General features: G+C 37.3%; 1 protein-coding gene across 6 annotated transcripts in view; it reads left to right on the forward strand.

Annotated features, from left to right (window-relative positions):
* The first annotated feature begins 936 nt into the window (after window positions 1-936).
* DMXL1 (Dmx like 1) overlaps window positions 937-20,947 on the forward strand; it is a 181,004-nt gene continuing 160,993 nt past the window's right edge. For 4 of the 6 annotated variants that reach the window (XM_074199607.1, XM_074199612.1, XM_074199608.1 and 1 more), the window contains exons 1-2: window positions 937-1,073; window positions 15,541-15,666. In XM_074199607.1, coding sequence (XP_074055708.1) covers window positions 987-1,073; window positions 15,541-15,666 — 213 coding nt within the window. In that variant the 5' untranslated portion in view covers window positions 937-986. The remainder of the gene's footprint in view (window positions 1,074-15,540; window positions 15,667-20,947) is intronic. The other 2 variants (XM_074199609.1, XM_074199610.1) reach the window with 1 other exon arrangement.

The following is a 20,947-nucleotide window of genomic DNA, read 5'->3' on the forward strand; positions in this document are numbered from 1 at the left end:
TCCATCTAAAGGGGCAGATTGCATGCTGGGATTTGTAGTCAACGAGGAGGCCTTGATAAGAAACGCCGAGCAGCCACGGTTCCACTAAATACATTTCTTTTTTGGGGGGGTTTAGAGGCGCTGCTTTCCGGTCCTCTCGCCAGATGGAAGTTTAGGTGACCATCCAATAATCAGGTAATTAAACCCCACCCTTTCCATTTATCCTTCCCCTGGAGATTGAACAACATATCGCACAGTGCGGCTGCCCACTAGCGCCAACTTGATTCGTTCTTCTCTCGCCCTGGGTGGAGCCTAAAACAGAAGCAAGATGAGGATTGGTCAGGCTGGAGGAAGTGAAAGGAGTCACGCCCCTCGATTCACTCCCTAACCAGGGGACAACGGCTGTAAAGTCCCTTTAACAACTCCCACCCTATGAGACCCAAGCCAGGAAATCTCGCGATACGTCTTCTGGCCGGACGGAGAGAGACGCACTCCCAACGATCGAGACCAGTGGAAGCTGGGGCGGGGGGGGGGAGGGAAACGGGTGACGAGGACCGGAACCGAGAAGGGCCAGGTCGGGGACGAGGCGTGTAGAGACGCTGTGGGCTCACCGCGCCGCCCGGGTTCCACGGAAGCCGCATTCCGGCGGCTGGAGAGGAAGTCCCTGTCCCCGCTTCCCGGCCCCCGAGCCGGAGAGCCGCGGCCCCGGCGCAGGTAGTTCCGCCCGGGGCGGTGACAGGTGCGCGCCCTCGCCCCGCCCCCGCCCCGCCCCTCTCCCGTCCTGCGCCGCGCCGCGCCGCGCCGCGCCGCGCCGCCCCGGAGGAGCCGCGGGCCCTGGCGGAGCGTCTCCGGGCTGCGCGCCCGTGCCCCGCCGGCGCAGCTCCGCTCCGCTCCCGGGAGCCGCGGGCCCCGCTCCGCCACCCTCGGGCATGAGACTGGCACGGAGGGCCCGGCCCCCGCTGCGGGAGTGAAGTCAGGAGCCGGCGGCTGCAGGGGGCGGTGACGACATGAACCTGCACCAGGTCCTGACGGGGGCCGTGAACCCCGGGGACCACTGCTTCTCCGTGGGCAGCGTCGGCGACCAGCGGTTCACGGTGAGTGTCTGGCCCGGCCCCGCCGCGGAGGCCCGCAGCAGCGGGAGGAGGACGGCGGCGGCGGCTTGGCGGGCCCGGGACCCGGGACCCGGGGCTCCGGCGGGTGACAGGTGGGGGGAGGGCGGTGCCGGAGGGCCGGGCCGGGCCGGGCCGGGGGATGCTCGGGCGGGGATGCGGCGCCTCGGGACGAGGCCGGCTTGGGGACGCGGCAGTTCCTTTGGGCTGCTTTCTTCTCCAAAGTCCTGTGCCTGCTGCAATTTCAAAGAGGGGGCGTCGGGAACAAGCCCTGCTTGTTCCGCAGTTAACAATAAACACGGGGGGGGGGGCTCAGTGGAGAGGAAGAAGCCCTTTACACATTCTCCCAGATTCCTGTGAGGTTGGCCTGTAATTCAGCAGTAATAAAGAAAGACGAGAATTGTGATTTTGCATCTTCCCTTAAATGAAACGTACTAAAAATTGTACTTAAATAAAAATGCCCGGTACAGTGCGGATTCATATAAATCCATAGAGTAAATAAGTGCTCTGTGGGATTCATACAAAGTGGCCAGAAGGACTTTTAACTTGATGATAAGGAGGTTTGTGAGCATAGATCCTGAAGACGGCAAGCAGTGAAATATCAGAGTAAAAAGGTATCATTTTATTTTATGAAAGTATTTTAGTAATGCATTTTAGAGTAAAAGTGTTGCGAGTGTTCTTTTCACAAGAAAAATTTCATAGGTGACTCAATTGACTAATTAAACCCACTACTTTTTTTTCCATAAACATATGGAGAAAAAGTAAAGTTGAATGTAGCGATGGGTTCGTTTTATGTATTATAATTTCAGATTGTGCCTTAAGTTCGCCTTTGACTTTTCTGTGACTTCTGTCATTCTCCAATGCACTAAATTATTTTCCTCTAGAGAATAATATTGCAATTGTGTACTTGTTTCAGCTAGATATTTTTGTTTCAAAAAGGAGGAATTAATTACTTCCCATTCTGAGAGATCTTTGCACTTAAATACATAAATCTGGAGTCAATAGATTCTGAATGTATTCTTGGATTTTGAACATAGGAAACTATTGCCTTAGATTCAATAAAAAGATGAGATGGCTTGGCTGTAGTATTCAAATATCTCCTTTCAGATAAAACAGTTATCTGAAGAATACAAATGCTTGGAAACATACAGAAAGATAGGTTGTCCAGCTATCTTTTCTAGTGACAACTAGTTTGTTAATTCTTTTAGTTGTTTTTTTCAAACATTTTCTCTGAGAAGGCATTCAAAATCCATTCAGTCTTTGGTGTCAACTTTATACAATGAATTTTTAGTAATCTCTGATTCATTCTAAAAAGTCTCAGTGGATACCATAGTATCATTTTAGACAGGTATTTTAATATGCATAATAATGTCTGAACATTGTTAAATTGTGATAAATCTTCCCATCCAATACATCAGTCAAATCCTTGGCTCAGGCTGAGGTAATCTTTCCAGGATTCCTACTATAATCTTTTCTTGGTTTCTATTTCCTCCATTGTCTCTTCCTAATCTTGGCACTGAATTTAGGTTTGGCTTTCATTTTTCTCATTTGCTGCTCTGTCCCCAATTCTTTCTTCAAACGATATCATGGACCTCCATTGTAAGAATCGTAGAACTTCATGTTTGGGAATGATCTCAGATAATATATTTCAGTTCATACTTGACCTGACCAAGAATCACTTCTATAGTAACCCTAATTAATAATTGGTCATTTAGTTTTTACCTAGTAGAGGAGAGGGGAAACCTATTATTCTCGAGTCTGTGCCTTCCACTTTTTGGATAGTTCTAATTTTAAATTTCACTCTTGGAAATATGGATTTTAAAATGTGGTAATAATCCTATATTGATAATGTCAGGAATACTAAAGCTTAGGTAGTTTTTTCATAAGCATGTAACTAAACGAGTGTCACATGTTGAGTTTACTGAATCTTCTACTTAGACTTCAGGGTCATCAGCATGTGGTCACCAGACAGGATGTGATTTAAGCATTTTTCTCTGGCTGTGACTTTCCTCTTGGATACTATAATGTTTTTCTAGACTCCCTACTAAATTTAGATTCTCAACCCCAAACAGAATGAATTATGCCAGAGAAACCAGACACAGAAATATCTTACGTTTTCAAATAAGAAACTTGTTCAATTGCTATTTGGGTAGATGTAAGATACACTTGCCTAACTCTCACACTTACAAATGAATTTATTCATGCTCTGGCCCAATTGTAATTGAAAATGCAAATGGTATATACCAACAATTGACTGAGCATTTGTGTTTTTGGAGGTGACTTTGGTGTTTCAAAACAAGATACAGCAATTCATTGGGAAGCTAAGTTGGGCAATGGATAGAGCACTGGTCTTGGAGTCAAGAGAATGGAAGTTCGAATAAAGCCTCAGACATTTGACACTTCTTTGTTTCCTTGGGCAAGTCACTTAACCCTGATTGCCTTGCATCCAGGGCCATCTCCAGTTGTCCTGATCCATATCTGGCCCTGTATTCAGATGACTCTGAAGGAGAAAGTGAGCCAGGTGACTTAGCAAAGCACCCCCCCACTCAAAGTTCTTGTGCTTGTCATGGCCTCACCTCCCTGATGTCATGGTCTTCTTCAGTAATGAAGCATGACAGCAATTCAGTTCAATTGGACAAACATTTATTAAGCACTTAACCACAAGATCTCTGTTCTCAAGATTATTGAGGTGAGAAGTATATAACATACACATAACTAAATATACTCAGCAATAACAAATTAATTTCAAGAGGGGGTAGAGTGTTAGCAATTCAGAGATCAAAAAAGAACTCATGAAGATGGAACTTGAATTGGAGAGAGAAGGAAATGTAAGAAAGACATTGAAGAAATAGGATTGAGAAGACTTTTAGCAGCTAATTTGGTTTTGGGGAATGAGGGAAATGGGAAATTCAAGGATGGTTCCAAGTTTGCAAACCCAATGATTAGAATGATAGAGATACTGTCAACATAAAAAGAGAATATTTGGAAAAGGGATGCATTTTTTTTTAGGGTTTTTGCAAGGCAGTGGGGTTAAGCGGCTTGCCCAAGGCTACACAGCTAGTTAATTGTTAAGTGTCTGAGGCTGGATTTGAACTCGGGTACTCCTGACTCCAGGGCCAGTGCTCTATCCACTGCACCACCTAGCCGCCCCTGAAAAGGGATGGATTTTGAAGGAAACATTAATTACATTTTAGAGACAATGAGTTGGAGGTATAGATGGGACATTGATTTTGGAATGTGCTACTTACAATTGGTCATGTTGAACAGGAGAGATTATGACAGGAGATAACACCACCACCATAATCAACATTTTCCTTTGAGAGTCATCTACATAGAGATGATAATTTAACCTGATTTGATCAGCAAGGCAGTATCATTCTACTGGTGACAAAAAACTTGAGCTAGGTTGCTACAGAGTATCTTTTTATTTTTACCTGTCAGTCATTTCCTACTAAATCCTCTTTTACTATGTCTCCAGAAACTTTTCCGTCAAAAATGAGCTACAGAGAAAGCACATTTGTAGAAATGTGAGAATAGTCTTTGATGTTTTCTTGGTTGACATCTTTGTTATTGACAAGGTCTGATATTTTTTTCCAGGCTTTAGTATCTTCCTTTCCTCCAGACACCTTGTTTGTTGATACTTTGATTCTTCAGTCCCATGGTATTGTATTTTTTCCAGCATGAATTTTTTTCATATATACACAGTTGGTCGTTGGCAGACCATACTCCATTAAAACTATCAGTAGATGAGCTAAATCAAGTTGAGTGTAACCCATAGGACTTAAACTCCTTGGTGAGTTAGAAGAATATCTACCCAAGCAGGTGAAGAATTCTTCTCACAGAATGGTTAGATGAGAACAGTTTGTTTTAGTAGCCATCAAGGAAGCCGAAGAAGATAATGTGAAGTGCTGAGAGCTTTGCCAGATCTTAAAGGTGAAGATGCCAAGATCATCCACCACACCTCAGTTCATTGTCCATTGATCCTGACTTTTTGGTGGTTTTTTTTTTTTTGGCAAGGCAGTGGGATTAAGTGACTTGCCCAAGGTCACACAGCTAGGCAGTTCTTAAATGTCTGAGGTCACATTTGAACTCAGGTCCTCCTGACTCCAGGGCCAAGGCTCTATCCACTGTACCATCTAGCTGCCCCGATCCTGACTTTTCTTTTGCCACTGGAATTTGATAACTCAAGAAGAGAGAGTGAGATTGATGACTTCAGGCAACTCTGCCTCACTTGAAAATCAATTCACCCTCTCTGAGCCATGGCCCTGCGACTGGCGACATGGCTAAACATACAAAGAAGGTTGGGATTGTTGGTAAATATGGAACATGTTATGGTGCATCCCTCAGAAAAATGGTGAAAAAAAATTGAAATCAGCCAGCATGCCAAGTATACCTGCTCCTTCTGTGGCAAGACCAAAATGAAGAGACAGGCTGTGGGTATCTGACTTGTGGATCCTGTATGAAAACAGTAGCTGGTGGTGTGTGGACATACAATACCACCTCTGCAGTCACAGTCAAATCTGCCATCAGAAGACTGAAGGAGTTGAAAGACCAGTAAAATCTTATCTATTATCTGTAGCCCATAGTCCAACAATAAATGGATTAATTTGTGGAATAATAAAAAAAAAGAAAACCAATTCACATTCAAGTCAAAACATTATCTATGTTGTTGCTGGTTTGAGTCAAGAATGAAAAATGAACAGCAACCAGTGACATCTAGGATGATTGGACTAGAGAGTATGAAGAGAAAAATTATGAAATTATATTGGAAAAGAAATGGAGTCAGTTTATGGATAGTTTTTTTTGTCACTTTTTAAAAAATTTTACAATTTTTCCCCTGATCTCGCTCCCCCCCCCCCCACAGAAGGTATTTACATTGTTTTTGGATGGTTTAAATGCCAGACTGAAGAGTTTGCATTTTATCCTAGAACAATTGGAAGCCACTAAGAATTTTTGACTTAGAAGGACACTAAGCATTTTTTACTAGAAGAATACTTAGGTCACATATTTGTGTTTTCTAGGTGACTCTTGTAGTATGTAAGCGTTATTTAATTTGTAACCTGATTTAGTTTATCTATAAGTTTGTCTATTAATAATGGTTTGGCTTTTTATTATGGTTTAAGTTTATTTAACTTTTATGACTTTGAAGTAAACATGAGATTATGATTTTTGTAATACTCAAGTCTACAGTACATTTGGTTCTTATTGCAAGTTTAATTTCCCTAGTTTATATCCATTAATGTTTACTCAAATTGATTTGGCATGATTTGATATAAACAGTAGTGATAAGGGTGATGAAATTGAGAATAGAACTACTTTGCTCTGATTGTGGTGCTGCTTCACCATGAGTATGGTTAGCATACAAAGTCAACTACTATTGAGACAGAATTAGTCTGAGGGACCAGCCCTCTTCCCCACCTCCTATAGACTAGACTACTCATCTCTAGTTTCATCTCCCAATGGTGTTGTGAGGAGCTAAGAAATACTAATTCCATTCCTTCATTGAAAGGTCTGCCAATCAGGATTATTTTACCCTAATATGTAAATTGTTTTACTATTCCAAATTGAATTTCTGAGACAGCCCCTGCTACAGCTCCCCTTGTGCTTTCCAATTGACTGCTTGAAGCCTTGAGATGCAATGAACTTTTTCTTTTAAAAAAATACAAATAGCAGTTGGCCTATTTGTGGACCATAGATTAGAGGGGGCTAAGGCTGGTAAAGAGAGATCAGTTAAGCTATAGCAGTAGTTTTGGAAGGAGGTGATGGAGGCCCTGAAAGGAAATGGAGAGAAGGGGATAGTAATGAGAAACATTTGGACATTGTTCAAATAAAATTTGGCAGTTGATTAGATATGGAGGTTGAGAAAGAGGGAAGAGTGATTCACAGGGTTAAACCTGAATAATTGGAGTTCAGATAATATGGGATTGGAATTCATGAAGCAAATTTGTGTTAGATATATAGATTTGAAAAGTATTTGCATAGAAATAATCACGAACCTATAAGATTACCTGAGAGGAAGCAATTAGGAGGAAAGTAGATATGATTCAGCAAAGAACATCAATAAAAGAATAGTTGGAGAAATAGGAGAACAATTAAGAAAAAGCAGTGTCTTAGGAGCCAGGGAAGATGAAATGTTTAGGAAATAATGGTTAGTGTCAGAAATTGCCACCAGGTCAAGAAAGACATAATTTAAAAACCCCTAGAATTTACTAATCATTGATAATCTTGAAAAGTATTGGGGTTGGAGATCATATTGCAAGTGAGAGAGTTAAAAGTTGGTGAGAGTTAGGGTGACTAGGTGGCACAGTGGATAGAGCACTGGCTTTGGAGTCAGAGTACCTGAGTTCAAATCTGGCCTCAGACACTTAATGATTACCTAGTCTTGTGGCCTTGGGCAAGCCACTTAACTCCATTGCTTTGCAAAAAAAAAAAAAAAAAAACAACTAAAAAAGATTGGTGAGAGTTAAGAAAATAGAAGTATTGAATATGCTAAATTAGCTAAACTAGAAAACTATATTTGTGCGATCTTATTTTTAAAATACTGACATTAAAAAAACATTTTTTTATAGGTTTTACTATTAAACTTGCTGAATTTCATTCCCAGATGGTATAAGCTAAGTAAAAAATTATTGTATATAAAGTTAAATTCCAACATTATTAGTAGTATCACAGATTGTGGTAAATTTTCAATCACTCAATAAACATTTATTAAAGCATTTTATATCAATAAACTCTCTTTATTAAAACATTTATGTGATGGCACTGGAGTGATTTGCCATTTCCTTTTTCATCTTATTTTACAGGTGAGGAACTGAGACAAACAGAATAAGTGACTTGTCCAGGGTCACACTGGATAATTGTCTGAGGCCAGATTTGAATTCATTAAGATGAGTCTCCCTGACTCCAGGCTCACTACCTTATCCACCACACCATTTAGGTGCCCATAAATTTAGTGACTATTTGCCTTTTCAGACTCATTTTATTGTTCTTCATGAACTCTGGGTAAATGAGATTAGTATCTGTCTCCTGAATCAGATTTTCCATCTCTCCTTCTCTGTGTTCTCACAAGTATTCTTCCAACTTGAATCATACTCCTTCTTCAATCTCTCCTCTATGAATCCTTGTTTTGCCTCAAGGCATAACTCTAGTGCCATTTTTCTGTGAAGCTTTTTCTGACCCTATCTGTTGTTAACAAACTCACCCTACTGATACTAGGCCACAGAAAAATATTTACAGACAGTCTCTTCATTTTACATGTGAAGAAATTCAGGCGTAAAGAAATAAAACAACTTCATTTTTATTTGCTTTTGTCTTTTTATCTTCAGCACACTTGCACTGTGCTCTGTACATTATGGATCAAATGAGATAAGATATGTACAGAGCTTTGTAATTCTTAAAGCTAGTTTATAATAGGCTGATAATAAATGCTTAATTGAATTAATAAATTGCTTAAATTGCCCAATTATAGATAGATTTGAATATTTTTATATTCTGCAAGTTACTAGGGGATATTTTCAACTAACTGAAATTGGTTTGGGACATTATTTTTTTTTTTGTAATTTTTCTGGATAAAGTTCTTGAAACCTAATTTTTAAAATATCCCAAAGTAATTGGTAAGTAAATGAAAATTTTATCATGTGAGTTATTAGTGTAAACATTAGAACTGGATAAAATTCTTATTAATTTTGTTGTTTTCCTGAAGGCTTCCTTTTAATAATTTCTCCTAAGAAATTTTACCACAGTTATAGATAGTATTTGCTATGTTTTTATTTGATGCTAATACATCATTTAAATTCAAATAATGATGTAATCTACATTTAAGTTTCCCAAAATCTACCAGTTTCTAAGTCATTCTTATAATGTGTTTACTATCAATAGCCAGAAGTAGCTATGGTTAGCTCTCTCTATATTCTCTGTTATTTCTTTAATAGCTAGCCTCTTAGATTTATTCAACATTTGTAAGTTTACAAAAACCCTTTTTCCTTATGGCGCTCTTGTAGAGTAGATACAGCAATTATTATCTTTACCATTAAAGACAAACTGGTAAGATAAACAGAGGTTGAGAGAAATGAAGCGATTTGCCCACAGTCATACAAGTAGAGGAAATGTAATTTTTCTGATTCCAAGGCCTATGCTCTTTCTCCTACTATGTGCTGGTTTGTGGTCAATCATTATTCACCTTTGAGAGTCTCATTATTATGAAAGAACACTTGCAAAGTTGATCAGTACTATATTTGATTGAAATGCTCATTTCTAACATTTCTGTTCATGGCTAGTCAATTAATGGGGCTAGAAAATTTCAAATTTCAACTCTGATGTCTACTACCCATGAGGCATTGAGCAAGTCTTTAAACGTCTGTGGACATAACTTTCCTCATCTGTAACTTCTAATTTTTATTCTAATATATATTATATTATTAGTTGTTATTCTAGTTTTTAACAACTTCTACTGTTGCTCTTTTGATTATAGAGCATAGAGCATATAAAAGCTCTTACACCATTTAGAGCTTTGAAGTCTTATTTTTTAGCTGTATTAAATGGCTGTTTGGTGCTAATTCTGAAGGAGCCATGGAGAAAAAAAAAGCATTAGCTATAGAGTCAAGCAACCTTGATTCAAATCCAGTTTCTGGCTTGTGTTATCTGTAATGTGGGCAAGTCTCAATTTCCTGAACTGTTAAAAAAATATACCTCTAAATCTCTATTCCTGTGAGCTTTTCTACAACGAAGTGCTTATTATTTTGACCATTGTACAAGAGAAATGTCCAAGAGGAATAGATTCTTTTAGAAATATATAACCTATAAATACTTTAAAAGTTTTTATTTTTAGTATATTACATATCTATACACACAAAATTTATTAATAACATTTTTTAAGAAAAATTTAGGGAACTTAGGCAGAGCAAAAGGACTAGGAGAACAATTTGTACAATAACAACATGATAAAGACAAATAAATTTGAAAGACTTCAGCCCTATCTAATCAAAGCAGCCACCAACCACAAATCCAGAGAACTAATAGTGAAACTTATTGTGAGATGCATTTTCAAACATTGTGTGTGGCTTTGTTTTGTTTAATCATATTTATTTGTCACAAGGACTTTTAGAGGAGGATTGGAGGAAGAGGAACTAAGTGAACTAATATATCAAAACAGAAAAGAGTCAATGAAACATTTAAAGGAGGTTGAGAGGAGATATGACAAGCAAGATGGTCATATTTATGCTTTTATTTATTATGCTCTTGAAAAAGGTAATAGAAATTATATGCTATCCTCTTTCTATTCTTTTATATGGAAATCTGCATGTTAATTGGAGTTAGGAAAATGTATGGGGCAACAAGTTTTTTTTTGTATGTTAATGTACCAGTTCTACAGAATATGGATGTAATCTTTGTAAAGTAAAACCTGTGTTATTTATTCATTTGGAGTTATTGGTGGCCAAAGTGATTTTCTTGTTTGTTTTTGGTTTTTTAGGTTTTTTTTGCAAGGCAGAGGGGTTAAGTGGCTTGCCCAAGGCCACACAGCTAGGTAATTATTAAGTGTCTGAGACCGGATTTGAACCCAGGTACTCCTGACTCCAAGGCCGATGCTTTATCCACTATGCCACCTAGCCGCCCCAAAAGTGATTTTCTTAAAGCAGAAGTCTTTAGGATGACACTCTCTTACTCAGTAAACTTCGGTGGCTTCTTGTAACTTCCAGGATCAAATATCAAGGTCTTTTTTTGGCATTTAAAACTCTTCACAATCTGGTTCTTCCTACCTTTCCAAGTCTTCTAATACTTTATGATTCTGTGACTCTGACCTTACATGATATTCCCTCTCCTCTTCATATTCACTGCTTATTCCCATCCTTAGATGGCTCACCCTTTTGACTTTCCTTGTTTCTTTCAATTTTTGGCAAAAAAATTCTGTCTCCTGCACAGAACCTTTCCCTGTCCTTAATATTAATTTCTTGCTTCTGAGATAATCTACTATTTGTTTATTTATTTTTTATTTTTTGGTTTTTGCAAGGTAATAGGGTGAAGTGACTTGCCCAAGGTTCACAGAGCTAGGTAATTATTAAATGTTGGAGACCAGGTCTGAACTCAGATCCTCCTGACTCCAGGCCAATCCTCTATCCATTGTGCTACCCGGCTGCCCCTATTTATTCTTTTTTTTTTCAACATTGTACAAAACTATATTTACAAGAAAACCAGTTAAAAATGAAGGGTGTGGGGGGCGGCTAGGTGGCGTAGTGGATAAAGCACTGGCCTTGGAGTCAGGAGTACCTGGGTTCAAATCCGGCCTCAGACACTTAATAATTACCTAGCTGTGTGGCCTTGGGCAAGCCACTTAACCCCATTTGCCTTGCAAAAAAAAAAAAAAAACCTAAAAAAAATGAAGCGTGTGTACAAAAATGAAAGGGCACGGGAGGGAGGGAAAGGCAATCCAAGCAGGCAGGGAATGTCTTGGACTGAAGGGACATCCCACACTGGGCTAGGGCCACGCATCACTGAAAAGAATGTATGAAATCATCTTTCAGTTTAAATGTTTCAAGATCTTAACAACTGCCCCTTCCTCCTGTCCCATGGGATCAAAGCAAAGTGATCACAAAGAAAAAAAGGAGGGAGGAGAGGGTAAACAACAACCTGCATGTACTCTGAAATCTCTTTAGAATACAGTCTTTGACAAGCCTGGGGGCTCAGAAGGCATAACAAGTATGTCTTCTAACTTCTTGGAGACCTCAGGTGGTGTCCTGTCCAATTCTTCTGATACATTCTTCTGCTTGTTGGGCTCCATTGAGTTGAATTGTTCACAAAGGTCACCATCAATCACATTCTTCACAGGCAAGTAATAGGAACGGAAGCTGAGATGGTCCCTTCCACAGAGAGGAGGATGCTCAGAGTGCAGGTGCATCTCCACATGTTGAAAGAAATCATGATCCTCATGAGATGTGAAAGGCACAAGGATCCCAATCCCACCTGATAAGTTGGTATAGATAAGGGATTCTGAGCCTCCTGGGATCAGCGTGGTCTTCTGTAAGGAAAGCACTGTCTCCCCTACATGGTAATTCATGATTACTTCTGCCTTTTGTGAGGCACCATTGAGAAGTCCCCGGTCCCACAAAGCCTTGTTCCCTGTTGGGTCTTCATCCACTTCATCATTGGTATTGGGTGGGAGCCTCACCACACAGATGTTGCCAAATTTGTCAGCCCCAGCCACAGTGTCATAGTTCAAGAGGCTGGCCGTGGTGACCCAATGGGGATAGGTGTCATCAGCAAAGATGATTAGCTGGTTTTCATTGCGCTTGTATCTGACCCAGATGAAACTCTCCTGGACATCAGACACAATGACCCAGTGTCCGATTGTCTGGATCCCAGAGATGTAGTTTGCAATGTGCTTATTCTCACATTTTCAGAGTAACTTCTTTTTCCCTAGGTCATAGACCCGCAGCAGCTTTCCCATGCCAATCAATACTCTGCCCCTGTTTATTCTTTATATAGTTTGCTTGTACATTATCTCCCCGATTATATTGAGAGTGCCTTGAGGGTTGAGGCTATTTTTTCCTTTCATTTATATCCCCACAGCTTAACACTGTCTGGCACACATGTTGAATAAATGCTTGATTTGACTTTACACATCTACTCACCCAGCCATCTAAGTACACTGACCTATTAGCAGTTCTTAGCACGTGACCCTCCATTTTCTGTCTCTGGGCCTTTCTTCCATGTGTGTAATGCTCTTCTTCATCTCTTCTTAGTTTTTCTGACTTCTTTCAAGGCTCATTTCAAATCTCTTTTTATGTATTAGACTTTCCATGGTTTTTCCCAGCTCTGTTCTTATCTTATATGTATCTTCTTTCAGCGTTGTTTCCCTCATTAAAATGAATACTATTTTGAGAGTTGGAACCTTCTGTTAGTTAATATTGTACCTCATGAACACTGAAACCTTAATAAATGATTTGTTTGTTGATACTTGAAGTTACTTGGGAATGTGCTAAATTATTATAAGTGTAGTTTTAAGATAATTTTTACCTTAACTGCAGATCCACTTTATATTTGTTCCACTGAAGAATAATTTTTTAAAGTTACTTTAAGGTAACTACAGGAAACATCTATATAGTAGTAATGTACAAATGAAGAATTTCAGCAAAATGACAAAGGTAAATGAAAATTGACAATATAGTATTTTTGTCATTATACTTGCATCTGACTACTGAATATTGAAAAAAATTTTCTTTTAAAAAGGAATCATTTATCAACCATTTATTAAACACAATGTATTCTAGGTATAAAGATAAAAATTCCTTCCTTCAAGGAGTAGTTTACATTCTAAGTGTGGGGGTTCTATATTAAAAAAATAATCCACGCATATAAAATAGATACAGGGTCATTTTTGTGGGAAAGGCCCTTTCATGTGTAATAGGGAGCATTGTACCAAAAGGTAGGGAAGGTAGGCTATAGCCAGGTTTTGAAGGACTCTAAATGTCAAAAAAGGATCTTGTGTATAATCCTAGGCAATAGGGATCCCTTGTAGGTTCTTGACTCTTTAAGGTCAAGATGCACTGGAGACAAGAGAGAATATTATTTGGGAGGAACAGCAAGAAGCATTTTGACTGAATTGTAGAGAGCATGGAAAGAAATAAGATGCAGTTCTGGCAAGAGAGGCTGGGCCAGATTGTGAAAAAACTTGCAATGGAGAAGAGATTATATTTGATCTTCAATGTAATAAGGAATTTGTTGAGAATTCTATGGGGAGAGTTGTTTGTTACAGTCAGATCTGTGCTTTAGGAAAATCGATTTGGTTTCCCCTGTAGAAGATGGATGAATTGGACTTTTTAGTGTGCTGAAATGCTTGAGGAAGGAATACTAATTAGTCAGTTATTGGAGTATTTTAGGTTAGAGATGTTAAGGAACAGGATTAGGGTGTTAGTTTATATGAATGGAGAGAGGAGGAAGCTATTATGGAAATAGAAATGACTAAATGATGCTGGATGAAATCACAACCTGATTAATTGGAACCACTACATATTTGTTATTTAAATCTCAACAAGAACCAAGAGCAGATCCTTACTTTTCTGTAATTGATCATGTCACCTTTTCCATAATTATTGTTCCAAACTTCTGCATAAGAATTTGCCTTTAGGGGCGGCTAGGTGGTACAGTGGATAAAGCACTGGCCCTGGAGTCAGGAGTACCTGGCTTCAAATCTGGTCTCAGACACTTAATAATTACCTAGCTGTATGGCCTTGGGCAAGCCACTTAACCCCATTTGCCTTGCAAAAAACCTTAAAAAAAAAAGAATTTGCCTTTAATGAGAAAATATAGACTGGTCACCTGAGCTTGCTCTTTTACCTTTCTGTACTTCTTAGAACTCTTTGACATCACTTCTTCTTTAATCCAATTGTTGAAGAGATATTCTGCAAAAATATGACTCCTCATTTCTATGCAGAAATGTACTTGATAAAATGCATTAGCTTACTCAGTAGCAGTAACTTACTCAGTTTATCAAACCTGAGAAGTGCACACAATTTATGGAGTGGGTCTTTTAAATTTTATTTCATTGGAAACTTAGATTAATGATTTTAGGCTTAGTCGTCCCCTAAGCAAGTTATCTTATTTTTACCAGTTAGAGGTTCACAATTTTCCAATGGACTTTTCTATCTGTTTTTGTTTTCCCATTGGTTATCTCTCCTGTGCATAGAGTGCAGTTCAAGAAAACAAATTAATTCATCTTTTTTATATTGTTCCAAACACATAGCTTAACCACATCTTCCAACAAAAAAGAGAGATACATTCTTCTATCTCTTTGTGGTTTAAGCTTGGTCATTATAATTTTACAGTATTCAGTTTTACAGTATTCAATTTATTTGTTGTTCTTTTCATTTGCATTTTTTTAATATTTCATCCATTTTGAATATTTGAATACTGCCATCTTTGCTTTTCATCAGCTCATGTACATCTTCCCATGTTTCTCTGTATTCATAAAACTAATCATTTTTTAAGGCACAGTTACATTCCTTTATATTTACGTACCGCTCTTTGTTTTGCTGTTACTCAATCGTTTCCAGTTCTTTGCTGGAATTTAATGCAAAATATGCTACTATAAATATTTTGGTGTGTATGAGCTGTTACTGTTCCTTTTTCCTATTTTTATCATTGACCTCCATGGTATATGTACTTAACAATAGGATGGTATAGATTTCTTAGTCATTTTGCTTATCATAATTTTAAATTGCTTTTCAGAATGGTTGGATCAATTCACAGCTTCACCAACATGAGCATGTTAATGCGCTTATCTAATCATAATCCATCCAACATTAACTATTCCCACCTTTTCTTATCTTTGCCAATTTCCTGACCATGAAGGGAAGCCTAAAAACTGTTTTAATCTTCATTTCTCTTTTGATTAGTAATTTGAAGTAATACATGACTTATTAAGGTTTTTTTTTTTGTGCTTTTGTTTTGTTTTTTAAAGGCTTACGCTTCCGGATGTGATGTTGTAATATTGTCAAGTAACTTTGAAAGGTTACAGATAATCCCTGGAGCTAAGCATGGGAACATTCAAGTAGGATGTGTTGATTGTTCAATGCAACAAGGCAAGGTATGTATAAAAGATAAAAAGATTTGAATTTATTATTGGTATGCTTTGTAACTTATTAGCTTCAGAAACATGTATAGCTGATTGATTTGATGTCTTCCTTGTAGTTCTATTGTATATGAAAATTTCTTTTGCTTGTTAGTAACTAATTTGAATGACTTAGAGATTTAGCTTTATGGTTAACTTAATCATCTGTCATTGTGTTATGGTTCGGAGTGATATAGAGGAAATAATACTTAATGTTTGAGTATTCACTAAGTAGGTATAGTTTAACTGTTACAAAAATGAATTTTAATTGAAGGAGAAATAAGAAATCAGTTTGTAGTCCTTTACAGAAAGAACATGAGAGGTAGCATGGTGAAATATATAGAGAAGTCATCCTTGAAGTTAGTATGGGCTAACAACCAGTCCTACTTCTGATAAGTAACTGGCTATTTGACCCCAGTCAAGTCACTAAGCTTCTAAATTTTGTCGATAAGTCTCTAAGATTATATGTTGTAGAACTGTATTGATAGAAGGAATTAATTCACCTGGTGGGTTCTCTGTACCAAAGAAATCACAGGTTCCTCAATCAATCACTAAGTATTTGTAAACTATCTATTAAGTACAGTGCTAGGCTTTGGAGATGCAACTGCAAATTATGAAACAATCCTTAGTCCACATTGAGTTTATATTCTAATGGAGAAGACACTAAGTACATGTAGTATAAAGTTAATAAATACAAACTTGTTAAGAAGGGTCAGCATTAGCAGTTATGGAAATAAGAAAAAGTTTCATGTAGAAAATGGTGTTTTAGCTACATTTTAAAGTAAGAGGCCTCTGAAGTGGAGTTAAGTAGAGATAGATAAAAAATACAAAGGAGTGTGGTGCCTAAGAGAGACAAAGCCAGTTTTACTATCCATCAAGGCTAGATTGGTAGATTGTGGGCAGTTGTTATAGGACTTTAAAGCTGGAAGAATTAGACATGTCAAGTTCATTCAAAAAATCATAATTTTACTTTGAAATAAAAATTTTCTTCCTACTGTCTTCATTTTCTTTGTCTTGTGGATATTGAGATTATTCTTTCAAAATATTTTAAAATTTTAATCCTAATGTTAAAAGCTAAACTGTGGAGCCTGTATTATTATCCAAGAGGCAGTAGGAAACAACAGGAATTAGCAAAGCTCAGGAATCACATAGTCATATTGACATTTAAAGAAAATTACTTTGCTAGTGTGTGTGTAGAATGGACTGATATGTGAGAGTTTAGAGTCATACAAATGAATTAAAAAGCTATTGTGATAATCTAGGTGAGAGGTGATAATCTGAACTATGGTGGTAACTATGAAAGGATCAGAGTGGTTAGATGTGAGAGATGTGTGACGTTAGAACAAAATTTGACAGATATTTGACACATATTTGACAGGGAGAGTGAGGAATTCAGGATCATATCAAGGTTACAAGCATTGAAGTTCAGGAGAACTTCAATAGAAGTAGGGAAGTTTGGAAGAAAGGATAGGTTAGGTTGGGTTACAGATGTCTCTGAGACATCCAGTTTAAAATGCCCAATAGTTAATTGCTGTGGATACAAGTATAAAGAATGAAATAACCCCTACTTTCAGCAAGCTTACATTCTAATGGAGACAAATATATACATATAAAATATATAAAAAATATAAAGATAATATTATGAATATATAGTAGTAAATACAAAATAGTTTGAGAAGGAGCACATTAGAAACTGAGGGAATCAGAAAGGACCATGCAGAAGATTAGTGCTTAAGCTATGTCTTTAAGGAAGAGAAGAGACTTTGGAAACAGAGGTAAAAAGGAAATGCATTACAGCCATGGGGGATAGATATGTTAATACAAAAACATGAATAGGAGAAATAGAGAGAAGACCAGTTTGACCAGATTACAGAATTCAAGGAGGCTGGGAAGGTTAAGACTGGATTGCAAAGGACATTAAAAGCTAAATTAGAGGAGTTTGTTTTTTATCTTAGTGATCATAGGAAACATAGGAATTAATTGAATAAGGTAATCACATGTTTAGAACTATGATTATGGAATAGTACTCTGGTAGCAGGATGTGGGATTATTTGGATAGATTGAGCCCAGAGACTTCACCAGACTTCTAGAAAGGTCTAAAATGTACACAAAAAGTAAGAACCCTTCATAATAGAGAAGAAGAGAGTGCAGCACACTGGGGAATACCCACAGTTAGAGGGAATGTTGTAATTGAAGAACTAGGTGCTTAATAAATACCAGTCAAATAGAGCTTAAGTTTTATGAAATAGTTAATAACCAATTTATTCCTTAAAAATAAACTTCTTAGAAGGGGAAAAAAATCAAGTTATTACTGAATTTTTCCATTTCCTTTCTTTTTTTACTCCTCAACTTTTTCTAATCTGATTCTAGACTTTCTAATTCAATTGAAACTGCTTTCTCCAATTTACCAATAATTTCAGTTGCCAATTTCCTGATCCCTCATGGCCTGAATCTTCTGCAAAAGACACTGTTGACCACAATCTCCTTTTAAATATGCTTTCTTCTCTGGATTTTCATGATAGTACTCATTCTTGGCTTTACCTATATGCCCCTCATTCTCAATCTCTTTCCTGGCTCTTCAAATTATAAGGCATCTGATCAAAGTCATTCCATCTCCTTTTTCAAGTTCAGCACCTGGTTCACTGTCTTTTTGAAAAAATTATTTTATTTTTTTATTAAGTGTCTGAGGTCAAATTTGAACTCAGGTTCTCCTGACTCCAGAGCCGGTACTCTATCTGCTGCACTACCTAGCTGCCTCCTACATTTTATTTTATTTTTTTTTTTAGGGTTTTTTTTTTTTTGCAAGGCAGATGGAGTTAACCATAGCTAGGTAATTATTAAGTGTCTGAGACCAGATTTGAACCCAGGTACTCCTGACTCCAGGGCCGGTGCTTTATCCACTACGCGCTGCTCCTCCCCCCTACATTTAAAAAAATTATTTACACATTACTAAAATAGTCTTATTGTAAGAGAAAAAAGAGAAAACCTCACAAAAGCAAAGCGAAAGAAAGAGAAAAAAAGTACTTTAGTCTGTGTTCACATACTGATCATCAGCTTTGTCTGGGGTGGATCGAATTGTTTATCATAAGTCTATCAGAGAAATTGCTACTGCTTTTTGTTTGTTTTTCCCTACATCCATAAATAGATTATTTGTCATGTTAGGAGCAAGACATAATCTCTCTCAGGTCTAGTTTTCACATAATTAAAATATAGATGATAATGCTACTTAGGAATATTATGAAGAAAGTCCTTTAAAACTGAAAAATCCTTATATGGATATTCACTGTTGTACTCTATTCTTAGATATTCATATTTAGACTCCAGTCATCTTTTTCTACTTTTACGTAGTTCTTTGGGAAAGTTACTGGTTTTGAACTTGGAAATTCTTGGTTTAAACTCTGCCTCTGAAATTCATTTAAATATTTTTGGGCTTCATCTAAAGTTACTGCTTCATCTAAAAAATAAAGGAGTTACTTTAGAAAGTCTCTAAGGTCTCTATTACTTTTAAATGTTTTATCCTATGACCCTTACATATTTGTTTTTCAGCCTTTTTTTTTTTTCAGTTATCTCATTTGAGATTTTCTTAGCAGAGATATAGAGTGGTTTGCCATTTCCTTTTCCAGTTTATTTTACAGATGAGGAACTCAGGTAAACAAAGTTAAGTGACTTACCCAGGGTCCCACAGCTAGTTCTGAGGCCAAATTTCAACTCAGGAAGATGAATTTTCCTAATTCCAGGCTTGAGACTATCTACAGTACCACCTAGCTACCTCATGACCCTAACATATTTAGTCAGACAATATTGTTAAGAATAGTCAAATCCCGGTGTGGCTAGGTGTGGATAAGCACTGGCCTTGGAGTTTGAAGTACCTGCATTCAAATCTGTCTCAGACACTTATTAATTACCTAGCTGTGTGGCCTTGGGCAAGCCACTTAACCCCATTTGCCTTGCAAAAAAGCTAAAAACAAACAAACAAACAAACAAAAAAGAATAGTCAAATCCTGGGAATATTGACTCACACATCTTAAACTCTGTGAAAACAAGTTTATATCAGAAAGTTAATTTATAAAGAGAGATAACTTATTAGTAGGAGATAGTTAATTGGAAAACCAAATGAAGGATATTTGGCATATGTATGGAATCAACAAGAGAGACTTTTTAAGGGAGAAGTCTTTTTTTAAGACCCTCTTTTATTAATGCTGGATAGATATTCCCTGAATGTAGAGCTCCTTTTAAAATGACTTTTATTGCTCTCTTTATTCTTTTTTGCTTATACCAAAATTCATATCAAAAGATCTTTTATTGAATCTTGAATCTATAAATTATGTGTCTCCTTCAATTCTGGCTTTGGTCTGTGGAGGAACATATAGTACCATCTATCAGGTTCTTTTCCTAACTCAGATTCATATTCTTGCTGGAAAATCAGAATACCTGAAGGATTTGAGATTTTGTCATTTTAAGGTGGAGAAACTCTTACCTATTGAGGGAGTAATCCTTTTACTACATGGTAGAGAAGTGCCTTGAAGAATAGATAATAAAGAGATTTGCTCAGGATTACAGCACATAGCTGGAGTTGTAACATTTTTCACTTCTGGATTACTTTAATTATTTGCTAACATTAACCTTAAATTTTCTTATTTGCAAATTCTAATAGTTTGAACCTATGATTAAAACTCAGTGAACTCATCAGTTGAGTAGTCATTCTACTGAAGCAGATAACTACACTCATTATTTGTTGATAAACTGTCTGCCACTGCCCCTACAAAAATCTTATCATTTATCCAAACTTCTGATTTTGTTTGACATTCATATATACCAGACATAATATATTTTCATTTTGGGAATGGGAGTGAAATTTTTACACTGTAGCTATTTTAGATATGACCCACAGTCTGAAATTAAATATAGATTGTTTAATTAGTAAGTGATCTTCATGGAAAAATGAAATATAAGTCATAGGGTAGCTATGACTCAGTTGTGAATGAAATAGAAATCATAAGGTAGATTATGACTTGGTTGCGTGTTAGCAAGAATGGAATGAATTGTTCACTTAATATTGTGTTGATTCCAAAAGTTTGCCACTTAAATAAAAAATTCCAGAATAATATCTTGAGGAAATATAGATTTCATATAGTAAACCACAGTTTTTTTTTACTTATTTTTCTTTAGACTTTTGCAACTTTTACCAAATTTCGTTTGGCAGTTTTAGGCCACATTGACTTGCATAACATGAATTGTGTGCATTAATGTCTATCTT

The sequence above is a fragment of the Macrotis lagotis genome, chromosome X (assembly GCF_037893015.1).
Source record: "Macrotis lagotis isolate mMagLag1 chromosome X, bilby.v1.9.chrom.fasta, whole genome shotgun sequence".
In the NCBI taxonomy this organism is placed as follows: Eukaryota; Metazoa; Chordata; class Mammalia; order Peramelemorphia; family Peramelidae; genus Macrotis; species Macrotis lagotis.